The 23,820-nt window shown below is 41.8% G+C and overlaps 2 protein-coding genes across 2 annotated transcripts; one reads left to right on the top strand and one right to left on the bottom strand.

Moving 5' to 3' along the window:
• The first annotated feature begins 8,763 nt into the window (after positions 1-8,763).
• On the top strand, positions 8,764-9,567 carry LOC120910409 (olfactory receptor 1019-like). The gene has a single exon (XM_040322167.1). It carries the CDS (start codon positions 8,779-8,781, stop codon positions 9,565-9,567), a length of 789 nt encoding a protein of 262 aa, XP_040178101.1. The 5' UTR covers positions 8,764-8,778.
• Positions 9,568-10,714: 1,147 nt separating this feature from the next.
• On the bottom strand, positions 10,715-21,796 carry LOC120910408 (olfactory receptor 6M1-like). The gene is made up of 2 exons (XM_040322166.1): positions 20,706-21,796; positions 10,715-10,819 (listed from the first exon to the last, which is right to left on the bottom strand). Exons 1-2 carry the CDS (start codon positions 21,651-21,653, stop codon positions 10,715-10,717), a joined length of 1,053 nt encoding a protein of 350 aa, XP_040178100.1. The 5' UTR covers positions 21,654-21,796.
• Between the last annotated feature and the right edge of the window lie 2,024 nt (positions 21,797-23,820).

Here is a 23,820-nt window from a genome sequence, read left to right as displayed (position 1 = left end):
GACAGCAGTGCCAGTGCCAGCCAAAATCGCGCTAAAAAACGCGATCTTACCGCGATTTTGCGGCTGCGGTTTTGCCGCGATTTTGCGGCTGCGGTTTTGCCGCGATTTTGCCGCGATTTCGGCCGCGATTTAAGAGACATCTGTGCAGGTTTCTGCACAGATGTCAATGTAAATCGCGGCCCAAAATCGCAAAAAGTAGTACAGGAACTACTTTTTGAAATCGGTGCAGCGCTGCAGATGCGGCGTCGCACCGATTAGGACGGTGCCATTGCCGACAATTGCCGGCAAATGCCGCCGATTTGAGATACGATTTGACATGTGAAATCTCATCTCAAATCGTACAAAATCGTACCCAGTGTGAACCTGGGCTTAGTGTCCGATTTGTCTGCCGCAATGTCTCAGTCCCGCTAAAAATCGCTGACCAGTACTAGTAAAAAAAAAAAAAAAAAACATAAATCTATCTCAACTGGAGTTTGTGGTTTGGATTTGAACGTAATGGTATGTCATTTAATTTCTGCATATAGACAAGGTGCTGTAGCATGTAAATCTGATCTCCTGATAAATATAATTTTAGTTTTAATTGTCATGATATAAAATAATGGATGTGGGGGCCTTTTGGTGGGCATGATTATTCTTTGGGGGGGTTGGGGGGCAGTATTTTATTCATGCACCCAGGCAGCACAATGTCTTGGACCATCCCTGCTTTGTAAGAACCATGGATATGCACTAAGGCAACTACTTCATCTATGAATACAAGGTCAGGAGTTTTACAATGGCAAACAATGTCTTCAGCAAACTGTTTGCAGGCTTTCTTGTGCATCTTTTTTTAAAAGAGGCTTCCTTCTGGGACGACAGCCATGTAGACCCCCCACCTCTTTAACCACAGCAATGCTGGCAGCCCTCATACGTCTATTTCCCAAAGACAACCTCTGGATATGATGCTGAGCATGTACACTCAACTTCTTTGGCCAACCATGCGAGGCCTGTTCTGAGTGGAACCTGTCCTCTTAAACAGCTGTATGGTCTTGGCCACCAAGCTCAGTTTCAGGGTCTCTGCAATCTTCTTATAGCCTGGAACCATCTTTATGTAGAGCAACAATTCTTTTTTTCAGATCATAAGAGAGTTCTTTGCCATGAGGTGCCATGTTGAACGTCTTGTTGTCACTGTTATGCAAATTGTACACTCACTATTTTACATTGTAGTAAAGTGCCATTTCTTCAGTGTTGTCACATGAAAAGATATAATAAAATATTTACAAAAATGTAAGGGGCGTACTCACTTTTGCGAGATACTTTATATATATAGATTTTTTAAAGTACAAGATTCCACTCTCGTAAATTTCAATAGGGTTTCGGCACTTATGGATTGCGAAATTCACGCTGGGTTGATCAAATGTCCAGTATATGAACTTTGCTCACAATCTAATGGCCGGGATTCAGAAAGAACTTACGCCGACGTATCTACTGATACGCCGCGTAAGTCCACGGATGCGCCGTCGTATCTATGCGGCGTACCCACAAAACTAGATACGCCTGAAAATAGGCTTCTTACGACCGACGTAACTTTCCTACGCCGGCGTATCATGGGCGCATATTTACGCTGGGCGCATCCTGCGCTCCCATTGATTTCCTATTCAAATATGCAAATGAGGGAGATATGGCGATTCAGAAACGTACATTTGTCCGGCGCAGGCTACACGCGGTGCGCGTAAGCTGTACGTCCGGCCTAAAGTTACCCCTCATAAAGCAGGGGTAACTCTGCACCAGACTTGCACAGGTCAGCTGGAGAGCAGCTACAGCAGCACCGTAACAGACGAGCTGAGCAACCCCACTTGCAGGACAACACATCTGTATGCCAACATGCCAGGGGCAGCCGTGGTCATAGCACTACTGCGTCTACAGGCACGGAGGAGGGCACGGGAGAGGATCTACTGAACGCGCATGAACGTCTTTGGCATGGGTGATTCGGAGGTGTATCGCATCTTCAGATTCAGCCCTGCTGCCATCCTGGAATTAGCCACAGCCCTGCATGATGACATCACCAGCCAGACACAACGCGTACATGCAGTGCAGCCACTGGTCAAGGTACTGACAACACTCCATTTCCTTGCAAGTGGATCTTTTCAGCGTACAAGTGGAGTCGTGTCTGGGATGTCACAATCCAGCATGAGCAGATGCGTGCACCAGGTTGTCCCCGCAGTCCTCAGACGCATGTCCCACCACTCAGACGCATGTCCCACCACTTCATCAAACCCACCCATGAGCATCTGCGGCAGAAGGCAATGCAGGATTTCTACAGAATTGCCGGATTCCCACGCACCATGGGGGCCATTGATTGCACACATGTGGCACCTGAATGCCTGCGAGAGAAGGGGGAGCAGAAGCAGGCATTCAGAGACCATTGTCTCCTCCGGCCGCGGACCTCTAGCGGTGGCGGGGCCCCGAGTAATATGCCCTATACGCCGCCTGCGTAGTCCGCGTATAGGGCGGATCGGCCCTGCTAGGCACAAACAATAGTTTTTGTTGCAAAGTGGCACCAAGCAGGGCTGCCCATTGAAGGTTTTAGGATGGGGATGAAAGTAGGTATTTATTACATGGCCTTCACTATGAGGTATGACATTCATATGTACTGTATATGTTATTTTTCAGGTCTGCTTTTTGCCTTTCCCAAACCTCCATCATATTTTTTAGTACAAGGCTCTGATTTATTTTTATTTTTTAGAAATACCCTATTGAATGGCATGACCTCTGGTAAAGGGCATAATGAAAAGTATCAGCATGTCAAAATGCCCATCCATATACATATGTTGTATGCCTCGTATGTCAGTGGAAACATTTTATCTTTTTTTCTTTTTAGTTTAAGGATGTTTAGTTGAATAAGATCTGAGCTAGTTTATAAATAAATAAATAAATGATTTTCTTGTAATGATGTTTACACTGTACTAAGTTAAACTTCTTTAGCAAACTTAACATCCCAATGGAATTACACTTTACTTCACAAAGAATATAACAGAGGTAGGTTTTTCAACACTTGATATGGAGACTCTTGCTGTATTGTGACAAGCTTTCACATGTAGCTATGCTTGCAATGACACAATCAGGTACATTTCTACATGTATTTGTATTATTTTTCTTGTATTCAATTTGAAACAAACTATTATTTTTTTATTGCAATTGTATTTATGGTACACACTGCTAACATTTACTGCACATGCTTACAAGGGAAAAATAGCAATCTTAAACAGACACACCCCAAAATGCGGCAGAATGTTGAAAGTATTTGGGAGGGTGAACTGACACAGCTATCTGACGGCCAAGCAAGTAAAGTGATCTGTGGAACATATGTTATATGTCTGTATCTTATATGAGGGCTAGCTCACATGAGGTGTGAGCTGAGCTCCCTAAAATATATGTCGCCATCAGGGGTGCCTATATTCCCTTGGGCAATGAGGTACCCTTTTTCTGGCAGCCAATGGCTGGAGATGTTCCTATGACGTGACTAATGGCCTCAATATTGTTCTGGATGGAATAAATGAGGTGAAGTGGAATACCCCTGTAGAGAAGTAATTAAAGATGTGCTCTGCAAGTGCGTGTGCAGTGCGGTGTCAGGATCCTGTGCAATCAGGTTGAGTGAGATGCTGACACAAATATATGGAAAAAAGCCTCCTAGGCTCTAAATTACTACAAGGAAAAATATATATAGTAAAAAAAAACAAATGTGCCGCAAAGTGACAATTCATAAACATGCAAACATCAAGAAAAGTGAAAATTTGAAAATCAAAGAAAAAGCCTGGATGGGCACTATTGAAGTGATATAAATACAATAAAAAAAAAACATGCTATGCTGTCAAGAGCGGGCTGAGGTGCTGGTAGCTGCCGTTCCTCCACCGCAATTCTCTATGCCGGCTGAGACGTAAAACGTGCATGCGTGCTGGTCACCTGACGAAACGCGTCTTCCATCTGCGAGAGGAGAGGCTTCATTGCACTATATTACTTTAATCTATCCGTTTATTTCTTGGAACCAACTACATTTACATTGACTGTTCATGGTTTCACTTGATTATTATTTGATTTAATTTACCAGCACTCCATGTCAATTGCCAGGATTTTTGGAAAGCATGGGACTTTTTTAATTTTATTTATATCACTTCAATGGTGCCCATCCAGGCTTTTTCTTTAATTTACAATATTCACTTTTCTTGATGTTTGCATGTTTATGAATTGTCACTTTTTTTTTTTACTATATATAAGTGGGCTCTCAGGGCCAGTCCTATCCACTCTGGTTAATGCTCATCTACTACAGAATCTGGAAGGCATATGTTTCCTGGTTTGAACCCAGAAAAGTGGCATCCTAGGAAGTTTGCCATTAATATGATTCTTGCATTTCTTCAGTTGGGCTTAAATATGAAGTTGGCCTATCAAGGGCCAAATCACGGCTTTGTCTGTATTTTTTCAAAAACCACTTGCCTCTCATTCCCTAGTCAGGGCCTTTGTTCAGGGTGCACTCTGTTTGAATCCCCTGGTTAAGTCTCCTGTGTGCCCATGGGAATTGAATTTGGTATTATCTGTTTTACAGAAGCTACCTTTTGAACCTTTACACCAGGTTTCTCTAAGTCTGTTGACACAGAAACTGTTTTTTCTTGTAGCCATATCCTCAGCAAGGAGGGTATTGGAATTGGCGGCTCTTTCGTGTAAAGAACTGTATATGATTATTCACGAAGACAGGGTGGTGCTGCGTCCTCATCCAACTTTCTTACCTAAGGTGCTTTCAGGTTTTCATCTGAATCAAGATATAGTCCTGCCGTCTTTTTTTCCAGATCCGCAGTCTGTGGAGGAAGAGAGTTTACACTCTCTAGATGTTGTTAGAGCTGTAAAGGTTTATCTGCAAGCTACAGCTCAGATAAGGAAGACTGATTGTCTATTCATTCTGCCACAAGGCCCAAAAAAGCGCCAGGCAGCGTCAAAATCCACTATTGCAAGGTGGATTCGACAAGTCATTATTTAGGCCCATGGCCTCGTACACACGACCGGTTTTCTCTGCAAAAAACAGCAAGAAAACTGCCGAGAAAACCGTTTGTGGTACGAGGCTTTCAGGTTTCTCCTCAGGATATCTGGCCAGAATCTCAAAGAGAAAAAAAGAGAGCCAGCGCTTTCTCGTTGAGATTCTTGTCGGCCTGTTTCCCGACGAGAAACCCGAGAGTGTGTATACTTACCTGTCGCCGTGGAAACCCATGCATGCTCAAAATGACTTTTACGTATGCGCAGTAGCTTCCACGGCATAGGTAGGGTGAAGCAAGATGGCGGATCCCTCCTTTTCAGGTGAAAGCGCACTTGACTAGAGCAGTTGGTGCTTCATGGGCAGTGCATCACCAGGCCTCCATGGCTCAGATCTGCAAGGCTGCTACTTGGTCTTCGGTCCATAGATTTACAAAGTTCTACCAGGTAGATGTGAGAGGTTACGAGGATGCCGCCTTCGAGCGTAGTGTGCTTCAGGCAGCAGTATAGATCCTCTAGCTCGATGGTGGTCTTATTCTGATCTGTGTCTCCCTCCCCTCAAATTTTAGCAATGCTATGGGACATCCCTTTAAGTAATTAAGGCTCTTTGTCCCGTGATGTATGATCAAGAAAATAGGATTTTTTAATACAGCTTACCTGTAAAATCCTTTTCTTGGGAATACATCACAGGACACAGAGCTCCCACCCCTCTTTTGAGTTTACGTGGAACACTTATTGCTTTGCTACAAAACTGAGGTACTCTCCATTTGGGAGGGGTTATATAGGGGAGGAAATCAATTTTAATTGGATTTGCCAGTGTCCAATCACCTGTGGTGACTACATAACCCATTAAGTAATTAAGGCTCTGTGTCCCGTGATGTATTCCCAAGAAAAGGATTTTACAGGTAAGCTGTATAGCCTGTATTAAAAAATTCTAATCCCAGCGTGAAATATTTAACCGATGTCAATTAAGTATTCATTTTGTAAAGTATTTTTTAAATATTTTGATTTACCTTAATTGCTGAGAGTTCTGCTGAGAACTAATATTTTACAGGGAGCATGCCTAATAATAACGAAGATCGAGTCATTTTTTATTATTATTAATGAAGATTTAATGTTAATGAAGATTAAATTAAGATTTTAGATGTTAATAAGGACCAATAGGAAATTTGCAAACTATCTTTAAATGATCTGTGAAAAAGTTTTTATTTAGTTCATGGTATAGCTAGTAGAAGTCGCTTGAACACATTTTTTTTCTGAAATGTTAAAAGGGTTTAAGTACTTCCTCAGTTCCGGAACGCATTCACATGTACCACAATTTCCTTGATTAAAGATGGATTCCACCTTTAAGATCATATTACATTTTACATTCATTTTGAGTATAACATGCAGCATGGTGCATAGCAGGTCCCCCCACCCCCAAAATGGTCCCTAACAGCAACTGTCAGATTTAAACTTGTAGTTCTCAATGAAAGACAAATGCAATGACCACCACACTTGTAGTCTATTGACACTTCCTCCAGCACTGTAACTGACAATATGTACCTCAGTATGGACATGGAGGAAGAGTCTGCAGGATTTTAGCATTGCCCTGTGATCCATTGATCACAGATGCAATAATTTAAAGGTTCATTGGAAAATGTTTCTTTTCCCCAAATATATGTGCATTTATGAGTCTTTTTGCAAAAAGTGGACTTAGAATTCCAGGGTAAGCCTAACCTCCCCCCCTGGCCCCCCCAACAGCTAGCTACCGCTAGCTGATAAAGAAAATCATGTGACTGGACCAGAGCAACCTGAAAATAGGCACGTATATAGATCTTGCTTACACTAGTTAGTCCAAAACAGATATTGAGGTAGATAATTTTTAAGATGAGTTTGTTTTGCCTGGAATTCTACTTCAAGTTGCCTATACTGTGGGCGGCAGTGGCGACCCGACCATTAGGGGCGCATGGGTGCCACCCCCCATCCCTGCATCCAGCCCCCTGATCTACATGCAGTGCGCCGAACGCAGTGTGTGTTTTTTTGAAGCACTAAATTAGAGCCAGGGTGGGATTGGGTGGGATCCCACCCGGGTGAGATGTGTGATAATAGTGAATAAATAATCACTGTCGCCACACTGATCCTCCTCCCAGAAAAATCAGGAAGCGGGTCTTGAGGCCCGTCACCCAATTGGCTGAAAGGACAGGCGATCCTATTGGACACCTAGGAGGAGGAGCCACACAACGGAAGCCGCCATGGTGCAGAAGACGACGAGAAGATACAGGAGCTGCTGCCTGCTGCCGCTAGGAGCCTGCAACCCGGGTGCTGCTGGTTGACTGTAGTAGCCTAGAAGCCCCCGTTGCCCACCGCTCGTAGGATTGCGCAACCTGCCTGTAGGAGTCCACAACCAGGCCGCTGCCCGTAGGAGCCCCCAACCCGCCCACCCGCAACCTAGATGGGGTAAGTGCTGGGGTGGTGTCGCAGACCGACCAACCGGGGGGTGGTTGTTTGCTCCCCCCTCCAAAAAAAAGAAACCCACCAGCCGCCAAAGGTGGATGGTGGTTTTGGTGTATATGGGTGTGGTGGGCTCGCTAGCATGATTTAATCATTTCTAAGTTAGTGACTCAAAACAGAAATGCAGATCAGGAAAGCCATATCTCATAAATTCTCTACTTTGTCCTTGTTCAGTGACTCTGAAAGCAGATATTGTAAAAGCATGACAGCATGACATTTAATATAACAACAATATAATCTGGCAGAAGTGTCTATGTTTTTGTATAGCAAAACAAAAGAACCGATTCTTCTTGACAGCCGCACACCGAATAAAAATTGCCTTTATTGTAAAATCCAAAAATCCAACAGCACTACAGGTCACAGCCACCGTTCAAGTTGATGCGTTTCACACTGTACTAGTGTTTAGTCATAGCATGTTTTTGTGTAGTAATAACATTTTGTGACAAGTAAAGCAGAGACTAAGGGACTTTTGCAGATACCAAAGTTGTTTTAAAGTGGAACTTTTAGTAACTACAGTCTGATATGTCATACTATATACTTAGAAGAAATGCTATTGGCAGCAATGCTCTTCTGTACTCTGATTCTTACTAATTGTCCCGAAAACATGTGTTGAATTTATTTACTTCTGAAATGTAATTTTATATAGTATTTTTTTAAAACAACAAAGAAAAATTCCCAGCTCACTTATTAACCAGCCTGCAACACATCAAAGCAACCCTGTCTAACAGTTCACGTTAAAACCAAGGGCTTAGTTTGCACACATTTGCAAATATATGCATATGCTGCAGAGCCACTTGCACCCCAGTGTAATGCAGTCCTAACTCTATAAATTTTGAGAGCCTCCAAGGTTGGAGCACATATAATAATAGATAGTTTAAGGGTGCTACAGGGTGTACTGTTGGATACGTAGAATTATTAGCATTCCATAAATGGATAGATTGACAAATTGCCCAACATATTGCTTTGGGAAATACTGACTGAGGAAAATACAGTAACTAAAATGATGTGATTAGTTCAAACCAACTAAATGTTGGTTAATACAGGAAATATGTAGTATAAAATATAGCCGGGTGCATGTGATCTTATATGTTTATGAGGACCTCTGTGTTATCCACAGGTACAAGTAAAAACCCGGGGATGAATACAACGTCGTTTTTTTCAATTCAAGCATTTTTGTATTTTCCTAATGTTCAAATCCCCATTTTCATAATATTTTTCCTTAGTTATATTGCCATCATTGTTGGAAACCTCACCATTGTGAATCTTGTAATAACCAGCCCCCATCTACGCATGCCAATGTATATCTTTATAGTAAATCTTTCAGTTATTGACATTGCTTCTACATCAAACATTTTACCAAAACTATTAGCTATAATATTAACAAAGGACAACACCATCTCATTTGTTGGATGTATAACTCAGATGTATTTCTTTGTGTCACTGACTTGTACGGAGGTCATCTTGCTGGCAGCCATGGCCTATGACCGCTATATAGCCATTTGCCACCCTCTTCATTATATAATTTTTATGAGCTTGAGCCATTGCGTTGGTCTGTCAATTACTGCATGGACTGTGGGTTTTTTGGATCTCAGTGGGCATGCTGTTTTAATCTCTGAATTATCTTTTTGTTCATCTCATCTTATTGACCATTTCTTCTGCGACTTAACCCCACTGCTTAAGCTGTCCTGTAGTGATACATCTAAAATCGAACTTTTAAACTACATAGAAGGGACCATACTTGGCATTACAACATTTCTACTTATAATAATATCATACATATTTATTATCTCATCTATTCTCAATATAAAATCTTCAGAAGGCCAGCATAAAGCATTTTCTACTTGTACTGCTCACCTGACTTGTGTGACTATTTTTTATGGGACAATCATGTGTTTATATATGAGGCCCACTTCAAGTTACTCACCAAAACAGGACAAATTTTTTGCCCTTCTGTATGTAGTTTTGGTTCCGTTGATCAACCCAATTATTTACAGCCTGAAAAATGAAAGTATAAAAAAAGCACTGAGACTAAAGATAAAAATGCTTAGAGTGTTATATACAAGATACAATTTTTTTTAGCATATAATTACTTTTGAACCTGTTTTTTCCACTAGCCTAACTACACTTCTTCCGGATAGGAATACAAACTACCCCAGGCACATGGTTTGCGCGTGTGTGTGTGTTTATTGATATCATCACAAACATAACTGTTGGATACACTTTGCATTTGGGAAACCCTAGATATAAAATAGAGCAATGTAATATCAACTAAAATCTTTTTTTTTTTCATTTTCGTTTCATTCGTTTTTTTTTCGGAAATTTAGTTTTTTCAGTTTTTTTTCGTTTTTTTACTTTTTCGGAAAAACAAAAATTTCCGAATTCCGAATTTTCGAATTTCCCGAATTTACGAAAAAAGCAAAAAAACGAATGAAACAAAAACACATTTTTTTTTTTTAAATTTCCGAATTTCCGAAAAAACAAAACAAAAACGAAAATAACATAAACGAAAAAAATGATTTTTTTGGCAGTGCACATGTCTACTAAACAGTATTAACGGACAAGATCTTTGATCAAGATCTCTGATATCCAACCAACCCCCCTCCAAGCCATGCTGGACTTCCTAATAGATGCACCCATATATTAAAAATCTATATACAAAATATCGTGCACTTTCTGACAAAAATCTTTGTATCCAATACAGTGCAAATTGCTAAAAGTAAATACAAAAAATATGTGCATAATGTCAATTCCTGTAAATATATGAATAAGTAAATAAAAATTGGTAGTCCATATACAAAAAAGGGATAAGTCACAAATGTGTTCAGGAACAATGGGTAGGGATAGAACCTGTGACGTCGTTACGCCCGTTGATGTCGGTTGTCCGCGAGGTGTTTGCTTTTGAACACGTGTCTGATTTATTAAATAAAAAGTATCTTTCACATTTTTATAATTTTTTTTTTTATTTTAACCAGAAAGGTAGATTCCATGTGATCATTGCAATAATAAAAGTCAACGACACAACATTATATATATAGAATCCAGGTATGCAAAATATTTTGTACCTTATCAATTCTTTTAAATGCGTCCTTTGTATCTCTTCCTCTATGGTGGTTGCATGAGGTAAATGTGGTCTGGAGTTAAGACATTCAGAGCCAGTTAATAACTGTGGCTGTTTTTTTTTGGACCCAATGCAGTGAACTGTAGGACACCTGGATGAGTCTATTAATCATGCTGGTTTGATCTCTGTAATTGGAGATCCAATTTTTCCAGCAAGAGGCTTTAAGCGTGGTGGAGGGCACAAGTCTGCGTTGGAAATCCAGCACCTTTCACACTGTTGGTGGATTTGGAGTACATTACCACATGATAAAAATAATGGACTATCTTTTCACTTCTTTTGAACTGGTGCTCCTAGCCCCTCCCTCCTGCCAAGTGCCCCATAGCAAAAAGCTTGCTATGGGGGCACCCAAGCAGGCTCACTCTCCATTTAGACAGAGAGCCCTGCTCCACCACTGCTCTCTCCTCATTGGCTGTGATTGAAGTGACTGAGACCCCAGAAAGCCGCTGCTCTCATATACATCGCTTGATTGAGATGGGGCTCAGGTAAAAAGCCTTGAGCCTTTACAACCACTTTAATAATGCTAATATTGACGCACCAAAAGTTCGCCAAGGCATGATTTTTACAAAATTGCACTTCCCTATAAGTATGCAGGCTGGATGGTCTATCCCATATTGCACATTTTCACTATGTTGGGAAGACTCATCACCATTTCCTGTCAATCAAAAAGAATGTGGAAACTTGTGTAGAATTTTCCTGTTGCATAAACTTAATTTTTTTTGTAAATGTCAGTGCTAAAAATAAAAATAAAATCCCTGCTTCTGGGCGCACGGAATCTTTAAAAGATTTTTTGCATTGGTACATGTCCTCCAGGATAGTCCCCACCCTCATGCTATTTGTGACATGCCCTTGCTTATTAGCCCCAAAAATTAGCATTTTTAATTTTAACAGATTCAGCTCCCATTGATTTCAATAAGGTTCAGCTTCTAAACTTCTGGAGGTTGGTGAACCCTTGTCAAACCAAACTTAGCGCATTTCGATTCATCACTAATAGTAAGATATCTACTAAATATTTAGCGTGAACTAAAGCCTTGTACACTTACGATTTTCTTACGACCAAACGTCCGTTTTTTGTGGCATACTAGTCTTATGTCAAAAGTGAAGAGGTTACTTACAATACGAATTTTTGTACGACAGAATACAACGTCAGAAGTGACGTAATGTGTTGAATAGTTTTGTATGTATTCTTTCGTTTCTGAGCATGCGTAGTGTTGCTCTTATGATTTTTTTCGTACGAAAACCGTACTAACGAATGAAAATCAGGCGTTGAGTTCACGTATGACAACATTTTTTAAAGTCTGCACATCCAGCTTTTGCTGTTGAAAGCACCATACAAACAATTCGAAACTCATCAGACAGCTCGTCGTACAAATTTTTCTATTTTATTTTCAGATTGTGTGTACGGGACTTTACAGATCACTGGATTTAGAAGTTCTTTCACCTTTGGCAGATCTGTGCACATGGGCGATATTGTGGCATTGACAAACATATTTACCTCCGCAAATCAAGAACATAAATGCAGTTGAATGTATTTTGTTAACCTTACACTGTAGATCAGGGGAGGGCTGGCAGCCTTAGGCCGGGGGGGCAAATCCAGTCAAGTGGCCCATAGAGCGTGGAAAAGTGATGAATCCAGGAAAACAGTCTAAGATTTTTCATGATCACAAGAGTCCGCACAGAGCCTCCCCTTACATCAGAGTCTGCACAGAGCCCCCCTTACATCAGAGTCCGCACAGAGCCCCCCTTACATCAGAGTCCGCACAGAGGTCCCCCTTACATCAGAGTCCGCACAGAGGCCCCCCTTACATCAGAGTACGCACAGAGCCTCCCCTTACATCAGAGTCCGCACAGAGCCTCCCCTTACATCAGAGTCCAAACAGAGCCTCCCCTTACATCAGAGTCCACACAGACCCCATAGACATCAGAGTCCGCACATACCCCATATACATCAGAGTCCGCACAGACCCCATATACATCAGATCTGATGTAAGGGGTGTTCTGGGAAACTTGATTTAAGGGTGCATGCTGTGGACTATTGTGTAAAGAGGATCTCTGCTCACCAAAGACTGCCCCCCCTTTCCTTTAACAAAGTCCACAGAGCACCCCTTTTTATACCGGGGAGTGTGGGCAGGGCAGACTCAGAAGGAGGAGGAGAAGATGAGCTCTATCTCTCCTCGTGTCTGTGCAGAGAGAGAAGGAGATGTCAGCGCTGAGGCTGAGCTATGTGTGAGACGAGCTTAGCTCTGCAGCCATCTACCTCAGAGCTGACACAGACACGGCTGCACAGTGGGAGGTGAGCAGCAGCTGTGACCTGTGTTAACAGAGCTCCAGCAGGCATATTCCTGCTCTGCAAAAACAGCATTTGGTAGTGGCAGCCGGTGGCAGTGCATAGTGTCACCAGCCTGGGGGGAGATTTCCACCCTGCCCCCCCTGCCAGCCCTCCCCTGCTGTAGATGTTTAATGCACTGAAGTTTCACCTTTTTTCTACATTTTGATTATGATGTCCATTCCATTACGATGAACCCCCACGATAAATAAATACATGTGGTCCCCCAAAATCCATACCAGGCCCTTCGGACTGGTATGGATTTTAAGGGGAACCACACGCCAAACATAATTGGCATTGGGGTCCCCCCAAAATCTATACCAGACCCATATTCGAGCATGCAGTTCAGCAGGTCAGGAAATGAGGGGGGCAAACATAGTACAGAGTGAGAGAAAAGGGAAAGTACCCCATCTGCGACGTCACATCCTCTCCATGTGTGTACTCCAAGCTCGCGTAGGAGACTTCTGGGTTGCCATGCAGCATTCCAGCCTGACTCCATCCATCAGCAACCGGGATATCACCGGGGGATCCTGCAGGACGGGGACAAGTGGCAGTGCCTATTTTTATGATTAGTGATCCTGTTTATCCCATATTGTGAATGTTTTTAACCATTTGATTAAAGTCTGCTTTTAATACTGCACTTAGTGGGTGCTTTTTTTTTTCTCTTGCTCTTTTCTATACAGAGCTGGCTTACTCTGGGAACAGCTGCTGCTATGCATGTAGTGCCCCATGAATCTATGGTACAGAAATGTACTTTAACTCTTTCTGTGCGCCACTATTTATCCTGTGGGCGAGCATAGTACCCCTACTCATTCACCAAAAAAAATGTAAATGTAAATAAAAGTTGTTAACCACCTGCAGACCACTCACAGTAAATATACTGTGAGCAAGCGACAAATACAGGAACAATCAGGCCCTTTCTTCTGGGTTCGGTGGCCCACCCGCTGCCGACGCGTGCTGCTAACTCGTGCTGTAATTGGACACAGCATGAGTTTGGGAACTGATTTCAGTCAATGATGTTGGCTGAAGACAGCTCATTGGCTGCGTCCAATCACACAGAGATCTGTGTTTACAAACACACAGACATCTATGTGCTTAGGAACAGCGGTCTGGCTGTTACTTCTCCCCGAAAAGCAGGGAGAAAAAAAAGCTAGATAGTAGTAGAGGCAGCATACATTACGCACATTACACATTGTTGGCACACAGTTATCCCCATAATTGGCCCTCAATGTTAACTTAGTTAAGCCAGTGTCATTAGTACAGTGTCAGTGTACAGTATTCTCACTGATCACTTTATTAGTGTCAGTTAGTGACTCTCCCAGATAGTGTCTGTAAGGCCGCGTACAGACACTATCCGCCGGACCGTTTTCACCGTACATGTCTGCCCGGGATTTCTGTATGGTGGCTGTACTCACCATCATACAGAAATCCGCACGTAAACAATACGCGGGGTGTGTCCGCGCCCTCGCCGTGACGATGACGCGGCGACCTGGGCGGCCCTGCCAGTTCAATGCTTCCACGCATGCGTCAAAGTCATTCGACGCATGCGAGGGATGGCGGGTGCTCGGACATGTACGGTAGGTCTGTACAGACGACCGAACATGTCCGAGCGGGCAGGATTTCAGCGGGCTGTTTTAAAACAAGTACAGAAATATTTGCCCACTGGAAAAAGGCCCGGTGGGCAAATCTATTCTGGAATCCTGTCCGCTTGGGCCTACACACGACCGAACATGTCTGCTGAAACTGGTCCGCGGACCAGTTTCAGCAGACATGTTCGGTCATGTGTACGGCCCATAAGTGTCACCATTAACCCACTCCCGCTGTAATTGAACACAGCGGGGACCAATCAGTGGGTCCGGCGGACTTGATGTCTGCCAGGACCCACCGATCATTCAGGGGAGAAGCAGAACAGAGGTTTGCCTATGTAAAGTAGGCAGACTGCCGTTCTGTCAGTAGGGAAGGTAGTGATCCTGTGTTTCTGCAAAGCAGGAACAAAGACCTCTGCCTTCCTATAGTAAAACAAGCACATCCCACACAGTAATCAAGCACATTTTAGGCACACATTTAACTCTTTGATCGCCCCTGATGTTATACCCTTCCCTGCCAGTGTCATTGGTACAGTGACAGGGCATATTTTTACCACCGCAGTCCCACTATAAGTCATTGATCACCGCCATTACTAGTAAAACAAATAAGTAAATAAAAATGTCATAAATATATCCCATAGCTTGTAGGCGCTTTAACTTTTGTGCAAAACAATCAGTATACGCTTATTGGTAATTTTTTGACCAAAAATATGTAGCAGAATACATGTTGGCCTAAATCTATGAAGACATTTAGGTAGATTCAGAGACATTGGTGTAAACTTGAGGCGGCGTAGCTTAGTTACGGTGGCGTAGCCTAAAGCGGGCGGGCATGAGGGCGCCTAATTCAAATGTGTGTAAGGGGGCGTGTTTTATGTTAATGGGGCTTGACCTTACGTTTTTGACGGTTTTTTTCAACTGCGCATGCGCCTACATTTCCCAGTGTGCATTGCGGCTCAGTACGCCGCACGGGCCTATTGATTTCGACGTGGACATAAACGACGTAAATCCCTATTCACGGATGACTTACGCAAACGACGTAAAAATTTCGAATTTCGAAGCGGGAACGGCGGCCATACTTAACATTTGCAACGCCACCTAGGGCCCAGCTCTAACTTTAGGCGGCCTATCTCTAACGTAAACGGCGTAAATGTACTGCGTCGGCTGGGCGTACGTTCGTGAATCGGCGTATCTACTAATTTACATATTCTACGCCGACCGCAATGGAAGCGCCACCTAGCGGCCAGCCTCAATATTGCAACCTAAGATAGGACAGCCAGGGCAGGACTTAGGGTGGTGGGGGCCCCTGGGCTTGAGTGTTGAAGGGGCCCCCTGGAGCCGAGAATTGGGGGGGATCGAAGTTGTTGAGCGGGGGGGGGCAAATTGAAGTTGCTGAGCGGGGGGGAGCGCATTAAAGTTGTTGAGCGGGGGGGGATTTTGCAGTTGTTGAGGGGGGAGTGCCTCTCACCTGTGCCAACAGCCGGGGCCACAGACTGTCATTAGCCCGGCTCTCGGCTATCTTCCCTTCAGCAGCCACAGTCCTCCACACACCACTCCGGTTCCTCCTGCTTCCGTTCTGCCTCCTCTTGCAGTGCGGGAAAATTAACCCTTTTGCGGGACTGCGGGAAGAAGCTGTCTGTGCGGGAAAGTCCCACAGAATCCGTGCGTGTTGGGAGGTATGCGCAGGGCCGCCATCAGGAATTTTGGGGCCCCTTGCACAGCTTAAGGCATGGGCCCCCTGAAGCAGAGAACCTAGGGGGGTGGGGGTGCTGCCGCCTGAAATTGAGAAGCGTGGGGGCTGCCGCAAATTGAGAAGCGGGGGGGCCTTTACAAAAAAAAGAAGAAATAAAGAAGAAAACAAATATATATAAATATATGTAGCCATCCGGGGCCCTGGGGACCTCTGGGCCTTTTAATAAAAAGAAAAAATAAACCTCTGGGCCCTTTAATAATAAAAAAAAAACATTTATAAAAAATACATAAAAAAAGGGAGGTTGCCAAACCCAGGGGCCCTGGGGACCTCTGGGCCCCTGGGAACCTCTGGGCCTTTTAATAAAAAATAAAAAAATAAACAAAAATAAAAAAATAAACATTTATAAAAAAAATAAAAAAGGGGGGGTTGCCACATGGGGCCCTGGGGACCTCTGAGCCCTTTAATAAAAAAATATATATATATATATAAAAAAAAATGTAATTTTTTTTATAAAAAAATAAAAAAGGTGGGTTGCCATCCGGGGGCCCTGGAGACCCCTGGGCCCTTTAATTATAATAATAAAATATATATATATATATATATATATATATATACATATATATATATTATATATATATATATATATATATATATATATATATACATATATATATATTATATATATAAAAATAAAAAATATATAAAAAAAACATTTTTTTACAAAAAATAAATAAAAAAAAGGGGGGTTGCCGTCCGGGGCCCTGGGGGCCTCCGGGCCCCTGGGGACCTCCGGACCCCTAAAAAAAAAAAAAAAAAAAAAAATTTTTTTTTTTTAAATGGGGCCCCCTATTGGGTGGGGCCCCTGGGCTTGAGCCCAGTCAAGGCCAATGGTAAGTCCGGCCCTGAGGACGGCGCAAGCCGACCTATCTTAGATATGTTTAAGCGTATCTCTGTTTGAGAATACACTTAAACATAAGTCGGCGTAGATTCTGAGTTAGGTCGGCTTATCTACTGATAAGCTGGCCTAACTCTTTCTGAATCTACCTAATTGTATTTTTTACTTTTTTTTTATTGGATATGTTTTTTTAGCAGAAAGTAAAACATATTTTTTTTTCAAAATTATATTTTCTTATTTATGGCTCAAAAAATAAAGACCGCAGAGGTGATCAAATAGCACCAAAATAAATCTATATTTGTGGGAAATAAAGGACATATATTTTATTTGGGTACAGCATCACACAACCCTGCAATTGTCAGTTAAAGTAACTGTGCCATATCGCAAAAAACGGCCTGGTCATGAAGGAGGATAAACCTTTCCATAGCTGAAGTGATTAAAAAAACAGCATGCAAAATTAGATCTTCAAAACTGTTTACATACAGAGGCAATTCAGTTCGCATGTGTTGCGCTTTACAAGTTTCTCATTCACTCACTCATACTGTATATGAAGTGTTACATATACAATATGTAATATGTATGCAGTTATTCTCAACAAAAAAAAGTTTTTCCTATTGTACTAGTTTAAGAAATGTTTGGCAATTGCTTTTGGGTTGCATACAAGCAGAATAAGCAGTTACAGATTACACAATATACTTACAGTGGAACCTTGGATTACGCGCATAATCGGTTCCAGGAGAATGCTCGTAACCCAAAGCCCTCCATATCAAAGCCAGTTTCCCCATAAAAGTCAATGGAAACAAAAATAATTTGTTCCGCATTGACTTCAATGGCATGCAATACCGCATGTGGCCAGAGGTGGAGGTGCCGGAGAGCCTCAGAAATGCCTGAGGACAGCTTGGCTGAACTTGGAAAACTTTGGAAAGGCTCGGGGGGGGGGGGGGGGGGCTGTGGCTTGAATCCAAACCGAGTCAGGATTTTTTTTAAAACAGGGCTTGTATTGTGAAACGCTCGTTAACCATGTTACTCGCAATCCGAGGTTCCACTGTATGTTTTTTTCTAAACCAAGAACCCCCCAATAGATCAAACCATTGTAGGATTCCCCCTGTGAAAACAGAAGTAGTGATTTAAAGATGAAGATCATATTGATAAATAAATCTTGAAATTGTAAAAGCATAATCTGTTGCGTATCGAGAGAACAGAGATGAAATGCAAACTTGTAAATGATATGTAATAAGCAAAATAAAGTGCAAAAATACTTATATGGTAACAGTAAGAGGGAAAAAAATCCCAAAAGAAATACAGTAGTAAATAAGTCCCACAGCCTTCATAATGTGAAGAATACAGTCCATGAAGTGATGCCAGTACACGTGAAGATTCTTCTTAAAGTGCATAAAGGTCCGGCCACCGACATCAAGTGAATTCAACACTCACCAAAATGCATGGCTATCAATACAGCAGAATATGCACAAATGTTAGATTGGAAGTCCCAGGAAGCCAATGCGATCAACCACTTGTAGTGGCACCTTCAGCTGTACTCCAGGATAAAGCTCATCATGGGCCCACAAACATCTCCAATAGTATAGTATGTTTATTAATGTATACAATCAAAATACTTTAAAAACAATGTGTTAAAAAGACAGTAGACTCACATGGAAAGCCACTGGCCGACTTAAGATCACACAGCGGCGTGATATTAGCACCAAAAATAGAGATTCGTCCAATAGGATGTTATCAAGGGGTCTATTTCATTTCTAACCTTTAGTATATCCCAATCAGCCCTAGTAAGCTTCTCCTTCAACAAATATTTTCCTGATTAATTTTTCTTTTTTCATTTCTATTTTTAATAACCATTAATATTTAAACTTTTTAATTTTTTTAATAATGTTTTAGTGTCACGTTCAAAAAGTGCAAAATCTGGTGCATGGAAACCAATCAGGTTTCATGTATTTATTTATTTTTCTTTCAATAAATTTGTATTGAAGTATTAGAGTATGGAAACCTGCAACTGCAGGCAAGGTTATTTGCCTTGCAGGGCTAAATAGTGTCTGTATTTACAATGTCAAGCCAAAGATATAATAGGACAGAATAATACAGCAATCAAGGTTCCAGGTATTTTCGACAAAACTTAACTGAAGAAGCTGATTGGCTACCATGCACAGGTGCACCAGATTTTGCACTCTCCATTTTTTGTAAATTAACCCCAATGTATTTAATTTGTAAATAATTTTCCAATGCTTCGTACTTTTAGTGTCATTTTAAATAGGACAATTTACAGAATAAAATATTTATTTCTGAACTTCAGTAACACGATTTATTTTTAAACTAACACTGGTCAAAAAAGAAAATGTGTTTTATTTCAGCATTATTACATGTTATATACGGACTACTAATAAAAATGCTAAAAATCAAAGCCTTGTTTCTTCTTAAAAACATTCTATGTATTATTTTGTAGTAATTACAAGGCCAAAACTTGCCAAACAAATGGGTACATAGCAGTATAAAATTGTTATAACATGTTCCATAGGAGATGTATAGATGTGTGAGGTGAAGTAATTAAACCTAAATTATGTTTTGAATGTTTGTTTGTGTCTAATAAGTACCGTACATACTCGATTATAAGCCGACCAGAGGCACCTAATTTTACCACAAAAAACTGGGAAAACTTATTGACTCGAGTATAAGCCTAGGGTGAGAAATGCAGCAGCTACTGCAAGCGGAAAAGAGGGTCAATAATGCCCATTTGCACGCCTCACTGATTCCAACCTTACTGTGCCCATCCTCACTGTGCCCATTTGCACGCCTCAATGTGCCCAACCTCACTCTGCCCAACCTCACTCTGCCTATTATAACCTCACTGTGCCCATTGCAACCACACTGTGCCCATTACCTCACTGTGCCCATTACCTCACTGTGCCCATTACAACCTTACTGTGCCCATTACAACCTCACTGTGCCCATTGCAGCATACCTGAAATTCTTGACAGGCTGCCTGGCGGGCGTCCATTTTTTAAAACTCTCAGCTTCCCCCTGGTCCCGTCCCATTCTGTGATAGGCGTTTGACACTGTGTTTGATGTGCCGCCTATCACGGATGTTCTTTCATCCTCGGACTCAGTTTCCCAGCAGACACTGTGTTCAGTGTTCCGCCAATCACAGACGTTCTTTCATCCTCAGACAAGAGAAGGTCCGTGATAGGCGGAACACTGAACACAGTGTCTGCTGGGAAACTGAGTCCGAGAATAAAAGAACGTCCGTGAAAGGCGGAACACTGAACACAGTGTGAAATGCCTATCACGGAACGGGACGGGACCAGGAGGAAGCCACAAGTTTTAAAAAATGGATGCCCACAGCCCCACAGGTACACTGAGGGGTATTTTCAGCCCTAAAAAAAGGGCTGAAAAACTTGGCTTATACTCAAGTATATATGGTAACTCCACCACTAAATTCCCACATTTCTCTGGTATGACCCTTTAACCCAGGGGTAGGAAACCTCGGTACTCCAGCTGTGGTGAAGCTACAAATCCCATCATGCCTCTGCCTCTAGGAGTCATGCCTGTGATTATCAGGGTCTTGCAATGTCTCATGGGACTTGTATTTTCAGAACAGCTGGAGGGCCAAGGTTGCATTCCCCCCGCTTTAACCCATCTTGAAGACTTTTAAGAACTTTTTTAACTTCCTCATTTTTCAAACTGTAGATGACAGGGTTAAGCATAGGAACCAAAACAATATAAAGAAGAGCAAAGAACTTATCATGTTTTGGTAAATAATTGGATCTGGGTCTCATATATGAACCAAGTAGAGTACTGTAAAAAACAGTGACACAGATCAGGTGACCAGAACATGTAGAAAATGCTTTACCCCGGCCTTGTAAAGATTTTATCTTTAGGATCGTAGAAATTATGAATGCATATGATCCCAAAGTAAAAAAGAAAGTTGCCATTCCAAGTATTGCTCCTTCAATGTAAGTCAACAATTCCACACTATACGTGTCACTGCAGGACATCTTTAACACTGGGACAAGGTCACAGAAAAAGTGATTAATGATACGGGATGCACAAAACTTCAGTCTGGATATAAGGACAGCGTGACCAGAAAGGTCTAAAAAAGCAACAATCCATGCAATTATAGACAGACAAACACAATATCTTAAATCCATAATAACAACATAACGGAGAGGATTACAGATGGCTACATATCGGTCATAAGCCATAATTGACAGCAGAATGGCCTCAGCACAAGATAAGGATAAAAAAAAATACAGCTGGGTTATACAGCCAGCAAATGAAATTGTCTCTTGTTTTGTACTTAGTATGGATAAAAGTTTAGGAAGAGTACATGAAGTGGAAGCAATATCAAGGATGCTAAGATTCACTAAAAATATATACATAGGTGTATGTAGATGAGAATAAGCCCAAATGATAGCAACAATGGTGAGATTCCCACCAATAATGAGTAAATAGGCAACTAGAAAGAGTAGATACACTGGCACCCGGAGCTCTGAGACACCAGAGAAACCTTGAATGGAAAATTCTGTTATATTGGACTGTACCATTTCCGTTTGTTAGTGATAATTTTGAAATGCAAACAACAATGACTGTTTATTAATATCTTGGTAGTGTATTTACAGAAAGCAGGAAAAGACAAATTCGGACTGTAAATGGAATGTAAGAGTTTGGTATATTTATGAGCCTTCTAGTCAATAGTTCTCTAAAGCACTAAAGAAAATAAAACAGTATAAAAGACTTCTCCTAATTTAATTTCCAAAGTACCAGGTAACTAGAGCTGGATGTGTACAGAAAAATGTAATCTTCACTTTACATAATCATAGTGATACAATACATTTAGGTCTGGCACAATATTTATCTTTTTCCGATAGACTTCAGCACACTTCAAACTCCTTGCTGATCCATAAACAAGCTGAGCTTGTTGGCCTGGTGGCTCAGTGGTTAAATACACAAGTTTCACAAACTATGAACAACCCGCGTTGGTTCAGCTGGCCTAGGCTTGTCTAGGCTTTCTGCTTCTGTATTGCCTGCATTACAAAACATGAGTGTGAGGTTGTTAGATGGCATCCTAAAAATGAGAACATTCCCCATTTTTTTTTTATATGTTAATGAAATATTATAAAGATGGAAATATTTTCTTTATATTGTCTGAAAATCTTGATAAAGTTAGAAACCGAAACAATACCACCAATTCCTAATCTTTTTCTACTATAGTGAATCACAAATAGATATTTATTTTACAATTTGTGATTAACCACTTGCCGACCGTCGCACGAACATTTACGTTGGCAGAATGGCACAGCTATGAAAAGGGTCGTACCTGTACATGTACTGTGACATACTGTAGAGTAGAGCATGATCCCCTCCATTCAGGGACTGGGCCGCAGGGCAGTATTCCAACATGATAATGACCCCAAACCCACCTTGCCTTGCTAAAGAAGCTGAGGGTAAAGGTGACGGACTGGAAAAAGGAAACCGCTGCTCCAGATGCATACACTTCAGTGGTGGATGTATGGCTCAAAACCCGATGGGTGCAGGCAATGCACAGAGCATAAATGGAAGAAGAAGAATTATGGACAGCCGCACTCCAATAAAATGTAAAAATAAAATGAAAAGTTGTGCCTTTTATTCTAGTAAAAAAAACACTACAAAAGCAAAAAAACAGCAAACAGTGGGGTAATAGATCTGACGTGTTTCACATTGATGAACAATGCTTAGTCATAGCTCAGGTGACGGACTGGCTAAGCATGTCTCCATACCTAAACCCTATTGAGCATCTGTGGGGCATCCTCAAACAGAAGGTGGAGGAGGGCAAATTCTCTAACATCCACCAGCTCGGTGATGTCGTCATCATGGAGGAGTGGAAGAGGACTCCAGTGACAACCTGTTAAGCTCCGGTGAACTCAATGTCCACGAGGGTTAAGGCAGTGCTGGAAAATACACAAAATATGGACACTCTGGGCCCAATTTGGACATTTTCATGTAGGGGGTGTACTAACTTTTGTTTCCAGCTGTTTAGACATTAATGGCTTTGGTTGGAATTTTGTGTGACCGTGTGTATGCAACACAAGTTTGAGCCAAAATTCCATCTGAAAAAATCCATGGTTTTCTTGTCGGAATTTCTGACCGTGTGTACGCGGCATTAGGGCTCATTTACACTTGCTTCAGCTTCAACAGGGCTTTAACAAGGCCTCAACAAGGCTTAAGACAGGCTTTGTTAAAGCTATCTGAAAGCTAGTCAAAGCTCCTGTCACTAAATAAAATGGTTAGCTTACAGTCCTGTTTACACCTGCTTTTGTTTTGCTTTGCTATAAAAATTATACCCTATGTAGCTTCAGTGGTGCTTCAAAGCCTCCATAGAAGTCTATGGCAAAGCTCGCTTGAAGACCCACTGAAGCTCCACCGAAGCCTCATCAAAGCCCCCACAAAGCCCCACTGAAGCCTCATTAAAACCCCACCAAAGCACCACCGAAGCCTCATCAAAGCCTCATCAAGGCACCAAGAAAAAACATTGATGAGGTTTTGATGAGGCTTCAGTGGGGCTTTGGTGGGGCTTCGAAGGGGCTTTGGTGAAGCACCACTGAAGTTACATGGGGTATAATTTTTGAAGCAAAGCTGAAGAAAAGCAAAACAAAAGCAGGTGTAAACAGGACTGTAAGCTAACCATTTTATTTAGTGACAGGTGCTTTGACTGGCATTCAGAGAGTTTTATCA

This window comes from Rana temporaria, chromosome 8, assembly GCF_905171775.1.
Source record: "Rana temporaria chromosome 8, aRanTem1.1, whole genome shotgun sequence".
NCBI lineage: Eukaryota > Metazoa > Chordata > Amphibia > Anura > Ranidae > Rana > Rana temporaria.
This window is presented reverse-complemented; position numbering and strand designations above follow the sequence as displayed.